The following is a 9,281-nucleotide window of genomic DNA, read 5'->3' as shown; positions in this document are numbered from 1 at the left end:
GGTCATCTGAATCATTTTCTTACTCTCTAATGCTGGTTTATTTCTATTTCTATTTTGAGATGTTTCTATTTTAGAATTGTTTATTTCTACTTTAAACTTTAAGTTTAATTTGTTATTATGTGCAATGCCTTGTTCTGTTTTATGCTGCTGCAACAACCATTTCCCCAAATTGGGATTAATAAAGTATATCTTATCTTACTTGACACATATATAATCAAAACAGTGTTTGTTTGTGTCTTATAATTAGAACTCAATTTTTTTTCTTAGACAAATCTTCGCTTTAGGGCATTTGCTGCTGTAAAACCAAAGTGTGATGATAGATTTAATAAAACCTGTTACACTTATTTTGTTAAATATACAGGAGCAAAGTGTACCTGCCTCAATGTACTGAAGCAGTGCCTTTGTATTCTAGACAAACAGGTTTGTGAAAGTCCAAACTGAGTGTCTAAATATAAATATGACATAATGTATCTGATAAACACACGTGTTGGATAGTCATGTGAAATAAACTGTGTAAAAAGATACTAAACTAAAAGAGTCAGCACTGACACATAGTCTTTGACAGGGCTTGCAGAAAGAAAACAAACTGCTACTTTGTCTTTTAATTAAGTGAAAAGAACCCTGCAAAATCAAGAACATATCAAATCCTATTTAAGTACGAGCGTCATGAATTTCATTTGTGGTGTCATTTAGAGGAAATCTGGAGCGTATTCACTGACAAAGATACAGTATGTTTCTGTTTGTGCAAAAGGCCCCAGCTACAGTGTAGTGCTAAGATAGTCAGAACTCAATTTCAAGTATTTAGTGGTTTGTTCATGGAAACGTCAGCAAGCAAAGGTCCTCTAACCACTAACGCTCTGTGGCCATACTGTGACATGACCAAAGCTGATTTCAGTTTTACATACAATACCAAAGAATCTGCTCTTTTACTTATCTCAACATCAAATGTTTCGGCTCTCTGGTTAAAGTTTTCAGTTAAGTGTTCTTATTCATGAATGTAGTTCAAGTAAAAGTTTGAAATTCCATGCTTTTTTGAGGGATTGCAATGTCCATGTAATGCCTATTATATCAGTGCTCCTGCAGATGGTTAATTCAGACAATACAGTATGATGTAAGATTTGTAGCAGCAGTACAACTTTTTACATAGAAATGTTTTTCATCCACAGTTTAAGGAGCTGAGCCCTAGCTCAACATCCCAGTGGCACCACTTAAAGGACAAGTTCTCCATTGTGTAGCTTTATGGAGGACCTGATGTGTGCATTTACAAGTTCTGCTTGGACTGTCTAGTGAATGTGTAACGTGGCAGGCATTCCCCTATAAGAGAATATTTTAATGTGCACATTTCAGTGGTTTTCTGATACAGTTCATCATCAGGTGAAAAAGATTTCTCGCACAAGACGTAGGGCATCATCTTCATCCTCCTCCTCCTCCTCCTCCTCCGCTGCTTCTGCCAGCACCTGTGAGTGCTCCTCTTTTTCTTCAGCATCCAGTTCAACATTCACATGAATGCTGTGATCCTGTACTGGTCCTAACCTCTGACCCTCAGCTCCCTGATGCTGCTCGCTCTTTGTGTACGGCAATGTTTCCACCTCTGTGATGTCCATGTCAGTTTCTGAAGCATACTTTGAGGCCAGGGCATCCCCGCTGTCTGAGGACTCCTCTATAATCACAGGCTTCACCGTCGTCTTTAAGATGGCAGGGCTCTTCCTCATTTTCACTGTGGTGTCTACTTCCTTGTCTTCCACCTGTGTGTGACAGGGTTTATCACTCATAATTACACAATGCTTTATATATATCTTGCATTTCACATCCACTATAACAAACGGTGTAAGATATGATTTTACTGTGGGTCCTTTACTCAACTTTTTTACATGTAATTTATTTGAGACACAGACTTGGGCTGTATATCATTTCTAGGCAGACAAATTGTGTTTTGCCTACTAAAATCCAAATATATTTGATTTTCACTAATCGATGTTCCTTTTTGGTTGTTTTACACAATGTCAACATCCTGAACAATATATATATATATTTTTTTTATATCACAGTAGGCCTATATCAATTACTGGGTCTCCACATTTTTCATTAACATTGATACATATAGTATACCGGTCAGTTTATGGCATCCCCCCCATTTAAAGCGTTAAAAATGGAGAAACAGCGCTACCTTTTGGTCAGTGGGGAGAGCACCGTCGTCGCAGGCTCCATTGGTAAGATATGAGACAGCTGCCTCCACTAGCTCCTGTTCGTTCATACAGTAGAAAACAGCCCTGGAAACACACCAGTTCATCTTTGTTAGTCCAAATTAAATGAGGAAACTTGATCTGAAGCATTAAACTGAAGCCTGTTGTTGTTATGTAGATTATTTTACGTCATTTACCTTGCAGTTTTCCGTTTTCTCTTGCTCTTCAGAGGTTCCTTCTCTTTCACTTTCTCTTCCTTCTTCGACATCCATGTCGGCAGCGCCCGGTGCTTTTGGGGCATTTTGGCCTTTAAAAAACAACTAAATCATCTGTTTATCTATACAAAAGTTACTGAGTGTAACCGGTTTTAACCATTTAGTAAATAGGAAGCAGAAACACGAGGTTTGCAGCTTGTGTAAGTCACGTGACCGAAATGACTGGGTCATCAGCGCCACTTAGCGGACAAATAGCAGAATCGATAACAAGAAAAGGTTAACACTTCCTTCACAATTTTACATTTGAGTTGTTTAACGTTTCACATTAGCTCCAGGCAGTTTATTAGGAGGAATTTAATCCTCATTTACTCTCTTTAACACAAAAAAAAGCCTAGAACAAGGCATGGCATTTAATTGGTTGATACACCACTAGTAGGCTATGTAACAGACTCTGCAAACTCTATTGACTTTAAAATATTTCCCTGCCCTTAGATGCTTAAGTGGGTATTTTTTGACCCGGTGAGGTGTTTTTTTTTAAGTATCTTTGTAGTTACATTTTTTTAATCATTTCATATTCCAGCTATTCCTCAAAAAACATGTTTTGGATATCATGCTTTTCAAATTTTAAATTTAAATTTTAAGAAATTGTAGTTTTTGTATTACTACCCCAAGCTTCCATAAGTGGGTCAAAAATGACCTGCATGCATTTCCTATGGGAAAACGTTTTTTTTGAAAATGTAAAAAAAAAATGTCTAAAATGATAAATAGTGAAATATAAAATATTTTTAATGTGAACCAAAATATAATACTAAATATTATACAAGTGATTTTTCTTAACCAAAATGGCATAAAAACACATATAATTCTAATACGGGTCCTTTTTGACCCACTTATGGAAGAGTGTAGGCTCCAGTCACTCGTGCATCTACTGTAAGGGTTAAAATCTGAGTAGAAGAATCGGTATGAAATGCAAAAAGGCTACTTCTGTTTCCAAGGAACCCAAGAACCTGTCACATAAGTAGTGCTTAAGCTACAACCAACTGCCCTAAATCACAAACAATTAGACTAAACGGGACTTTATATAATTACTTGATAACCTTTTTGGAGTTGACTTGATGGATTCATAGAAACTTTATTGTATTGAGATGAGTTTAATTTGAATGGGTCTTCAGATGATGAAATCATAAACTGTACTAGTATTTGCAAATAAATGGATTATTCTTATTCTTGTTTTTCTGACAATGTATAGCATATGCTGAAAAGAGTTCTAATGACCCGGCTTTTTCCTTATTATATGTACTTGTAGTTGTAGCAAATATTGAAAGGACTGTGGACTATAGTGCTGAAAATGGGATGAATGTATAGTATTCACAGAATTAAACTACACTTTAAATTATCTCCCAATCTCTTTCTCTCTATCTATCTTGATGTATTTCAATCTCCGACAGATGTACCGACCCACATATATAAACACTCACACACGCCCACACACAATGTACATGCTATCGTCAGAATTAATCTGCGTTGTAGTTGTGTACTGTGCAATTAAAACTGTGTTGCACTAAATTCACATCCCTCACCCTGGGTTAGGGTTCAGTCAAGTTAGTGTCTTCTTTTATCCACAGTTGCTGTTACTTGTGATTGTCATTTGGGTGTCTCGCTGAAATATTTGTATTGTATTGGCCCCCCAGTATCATAAAGAAACACTTCGTTAACAAAATACAGGAAAAAAACATGTATTCACACTTCTTGTTTTATTGTTATTTTTTAATAATAATTGTTATAGTTTGATAGCATTCTGGGTACGTGTGGACATACTGAGGCAGGATGTTCTCTAACCCTGTGTGTTTTACTCTCCACACCCATCGGCAGATAATCCACAATAGTCTAGTCACGTCGTGTGAAACATTTCTCACTTTTCCTTCTTTTCTCCTCCCTGAATTAATCTGGATTGCAGTACTGTACTGTGCAATTCAAACTGTGTTGCACTTATCTAAATTCATATCTCTCACGCTGATCTGAGTGTCTTCTTTTATCCACAGTTGCTGTTACTCGTGATTGTTTGCAGTATTCTGCCTAAAATCTTTTGGGTTTCTCCCTAAAATACTGTTACTGTATTGTCACACCAGTATCATAAAGCAACACTTCCTTAACAAAATACATTATATCATGACAAAATATATTATAATGTTTAAATAATATTTGTATAGTAATAATTGTTTGATCACTTTTTTATTTGTTATCATTCTGGGTATGTGTGGACATAGAGTACTGAGGCAGGATGTTCTCTAACCCTCTGTGTCTTACTCTCCACGCCCATCGGCAGATAATCCACACTAGTCTAGTCGCGTCGCGTGACACATTTTTTCTCACTTTTCCTTCTTTTCTCCTCCCTCTCCTTTGATCAACCTCATTCAGTCTGTGATGTATTCCACAACCTTAATCAGACTCTCACTTTCTGTCACTTTGTTTTAAAGCTGCCTTCTCCCAGTCAGGCCTTTTAATCATGTCTCTAAAGCTCCTTCCTAAGTGCTTAGGCCTTGATTGGAAAGACCAGCTTTGTATATTTGACTAAATTAAAAAAGGGGGAAAAAAACTCAAGGCAAAGACCATGTTAACAGCGAGATGCATGCATGCTGTCATTTCCCTAAAGCTCTAAAGTTCAGCGCATTTTAGGAAAAACAAGTAATCATAGGGCTGGTTTCAAATGAAGAAAAATCCTCAAAATCTCCCACCATATAATTGTTATTCACAGCAGTCAGCTCTTTTGTAAATGAAATGTACTACTGACCTGTATTTTGTCATTCCTGTAACACATTTATTTACACTACTGGAAAACATCAAATCAAATGCAGAATGTGCAGAATGGATTGGTTTTCAGGGACACATTTCAGCCACATTTCTTGCCATAGCCATCTTTTTTTAACATCCAGTCGTGTGTTTATTGCTAAAAACTAAATGAAAAAAATTATAACTCATCATCATCATTATTGACGCATTACCATCATAACATACCTACAAATATTATGAAAACTGATTTGAAATATTAAAAAGTATTTGCAGAATCTAAAGAGGCATTTAACTCATCCTCCTCTAGGCTAGATGCCACATCCTCAGATCAGTCCTAAGAAGCTTGCCTGCTGATGGAGTAAAGCTTGTTCAAGCACTGCTGAATTTATGGGTCAGACATGGCCAAAATGTCTGCTAAACTTACTGACACAAGAGCATCAGTTCTTGTTTGACATTGGTTATGTTTATGACAGTTGGTCATACAACTTGATCAGGAAAGTTGAATGGATATTTGTTTTCACTTAATCTAATCTATATCTCCTCTAGATTTCCACAGCTTCCTCTTTACATTATTTCAAGTCTGAGGGTTCTAATTGGTGAGACCAGACTAATCTCTTAGTTGTCTTCTTAAGCTTAACCCTGCTTTGAGTAAAGGTCATTACCATTGCCATCTGTCCCAGAAAGGCTTCTTCTGATTGGCCATGCGGCATAAGATAGATAGATAGATAGAATTGGAGGGATGAAACCCTCTTTAATGGTCACACAAGCAGAGCACACACCCTGCGCCTAGTACACCTAGTACACCTAGTACTAGGAGCAGTGGGCAGCTATTGCACAGCGCCCAGGGAGCAATGGGAGTTGGGGGGGAAGGGGGTTGTCCGGTGCCTTGCTCAAGGGCACCACGGCAGGAACCAGGAGGTGAACTGGGACCTCTCCAACCCTACGGCTCACAGCCCAAGCCCCTGCTGACTGAGCCACTTCCGGAAGAGAGCAAGGATTAGGAAAAGAGGAATCTTTAAATGAAATGAGGATATTTCATTTGTCATGATGGGCATGAAGGTATCTGTTGGGATTGGGACGGACATGATATCATCTCATTATGATAGCCAGTATCATATGAGTGCATGTGTGCACATGTTTCTGGCTCCATATGTATAGATGCATACTTTGGTGTAAATTCAAGTAAAACCTTTTCTTCCTTCCTTGTACAGCAACACACAGGATATACACAGAAAATTAACTTTGTCTTGTCCAGACTTTGTTTTTTAACTCAGTCATTTTTACATGTAAGGGTCTTTTGGCCCACTTGTGCCAACTATTATTCACAGTATAAAACCATGTTCAAACACAATGCTGAGTTGGAGGACTTGTTGGTTGACTTGATTTACATGGTTGATGTGAAGAGATGAACGTATCATTTGTTGTTGTTTTTTACTATTTGGTTTTTTGTGTGAGTGAAACACAAATAAAATCAATTCATATATTTCTGTGCTCTAAAGCAGACTTTAAAATGTCTTACAGATAAATAGTCAGATAAAACTACTACTGTCCTTATACAAACGCATTATTGTTCAACTTGATAACAAGTGCAATTGTCTGGGGAGATATAATTTATATACACATTCCTACATTTACTTAATGTATAACTGGGACGGTTTTGGAAGGCATCATTGTTCATTTTCTGAGAAAGTTGTTGGCTGTGAGAAGTGAACAGCACTGCATTTATTTTATTGGTTGAAGTAATTCTTGGCTGACTATGTATTTCAAACTATAAAGCAAACTCATACTGCACTAGATTCCAAGACTATCTTGTCTATATTGGGATATTGACATTTAAATACTGTGCTCCACACAGGTCGAACAATTTGCAAAAGCTTGGTTGATTAGACAACCTTTGATTCAATTTAGACGTGTTGTTGATGCCTCTGTTATGTAGGAGTTATTGTCCCTTATTTTGAAATCCTTTACCCTTTGTATTTGAATGACCTTTGTGTGTTTCCATTGTTTTACTGTAATGTATTTGACTCTAATCAGGTTGTTTTTAAAAGAGCTGGCCTTAGATGGCCCTTCATGTTTAAAAAAAGGTTTTAATAATAAATAATGTTAATAAAGACAATGACAATGAGGCAAACCAGAACAGAAAATGTGACCATTAAAAGGTAAACTTATAGCTATATTTTGGGCTTTTTCTATTTCTAACAGAAAACACTTAATCACACTTAAAAATCTTCAACTCAAAAACGAATGCATAATTATTTTACACTGGTTTCTATGTACACATATAATTAATTAATCATAGTCTACTTCTTTTTCTTGATCTGTGCGTTGTCTCATTGAGCTTTCATTCACTCATTAAGCAGGGAGGAGATCTTCACTCGCTTGACTGCACTGCCAGCTGTTGGCTTGGTAAAGATCATCCACTATGACCTGATCATTAGAAAGTATTTGATACTTGAGTCGGCTGAGACAGAAGGTAAACAAGGTTTCACCCAGGTGCATCCAGCCCATCAACATCCAACAAATTCCCTCCTCACTTGGGAGCCTTTCCCCAAACTGTTTATTTCTTTCACAATGATCCAAACTATTTATCTCAAAAATGACAAAAGACTAGCAAACGCAAAGGGATTAAATGTGCGTGTGTGGTTGTTTTTCCTTGTGATTGCTGCTGTCTCTGATGAAATGGTTTTAGAAGATAACAGCCAGACATCGCATACAAGAAACTAAAGTGTTTATAATCATTAAGAAGAGATGCAGCGCTCCATGGGAGGAGGAGTTTAGCATGAACAGATTAGAAGAATGGATATAAATAACAAAAGACACAGGATTGGGTTGAAAGGGAGCTATACATATGAAATATTTAATAATAAACACATTTTTACAACGGATTTTGATTTGAGATGCTGGTTCTGATAGCATAAAGCATAATATCGTTTTTTCAGAATCAGAATCAGAATACCTTTATTCGTCCCACAGTGGGGACATTTGCATCCTTACAGCAGGAAAGAGCCACAGACAGCTTAATGTTACGTATGTTAAAAAAAAGTACTAAGTTATGATATAATAAAAAATATAATATAAAAGTAAAGAAAAATACTTCCGTTTTTCCATCTAATTGGAATCTGTTGTCATGGGATGGGCCAGGGATAAAAATAGAGTTTCTCATCAGCTCTATGATATCACATACATCTTAATCTGACCAGGAAAAGAATGTTTGTGTTAACTCTCAGTCACCGAGGCTCCTGGGACCGCCTGGCTCAGAGGTCAAAGCTCTGTATTATGTAAAGAATGATCTATGCGGATGATTAAGTCAAAATTGTTTGTTTGTAGCCTTTATTTAACCAGGTGAAAGCCCCTTGAGATCAAAAGATCTCTTTTCAAGGGTGACCTGCAGGACATTAGTTATACATGTAACATAAAAACAACAGAACAACAATAAGGATGACATACAACATAATGTACAGGGTACAGTTTACAAACTCGATTTACAGTGACAGGTACCATGAGTATCAAACAGCATGTCACCCAGCCGAGTTTTAAAATGATGCAGGGGAACCAAAGTGCTCAGTTTTAAACATGTTTGCAGACTGTTCTAAGTTAGTGGAGCTGCACAACTAAAATCTTTCTTCCCTAAGACAGTCCTAGCACTTGGCACATTTAATAAAACAACATCATGAGATCTCAGGCAATAAGTACTTTCAATTCGTCGAGAGATCAGAGAGCAGATATAAAAAGGTAGTTTACCCAGCATGGCTTTATAGATGAACATGTACCAATGACTGAGCCTCCGTACAGTTAGTGAAGGCAGACCTGCCCTGGCATACAGGGTACAGTGATGAGTAAGTGCTTTACAGTTAGTAACAAATCTCAGGGCACTGTGATAGGCGGCATCTAACTTTTCCAGGCAATGGGCAGGGGAAAATGTAACTTATATTCATGTGTTATTTGTATTTATACGTTGTATATAGATCGTAGTGTTGTTATGTGGAGATTACAGAATATATATATTTTTTTTTTCTATACGTGCTGAAATGCACCGGTTCTTGCTGGTTCTTCCTCTCTTCTTGCCTCTGTCTGTTTGAGGAGTCTTGCAGAA

At 37.1% G+C, this 9,281-nt stretch overlaps 1 protein-coding gene across 1 annotated transcript; it reads right to left on the bottom strand.

Annotated features, from left to right (window-relative positions):
- Positions 1 to 227: 227 nt before the first annotated feature.
- On the bottom strand, positions 228 to 2,597 carry LOC104965108 (DNA ligase 1). The gene is made up of 3 exons (XM_010794051.1): positions 2,381 to 2,597; positions 2,168 to 2,270; positions 228 to 1,745 (listed from the first exon to the last, which is right to left on the bottom strand). Exons 1-3 carry the CDS (start codon positions 2,482 to 2,484, stop codon positions 1,371 to 1,373), a joined length of 582 nt encoding a protein of 193 aa, XP_010792353.1. The 5' UTR covers positions 2,485 to 2,597; the 3' UTR covers positions 228 to 1,370.
- Between the last annotated feature and the right edge of the window lie 6,684 nt (positions 2,598 to 9,281).

Source organism: Notothenia coriiceps, unplaced genomic scaffold (assembly GCF_000735185.1).
Source record: "Notothenia coriiceps isolate Sejong01 unplaced genomic scaffold, NC01 NC01_scaffold00037244, whole genome shotgun sequence".
In the NCBI taxonomy this organism is placed as follows: Eukaryota; Metazoa; Chordata; class Actinopteri; order Perciformes; family Nototheniidae; genus Notothenia; species Notothenia coriiceps.
This window is presented reverse-complemented; position numbering and strand designations above follow the sequence as displayed.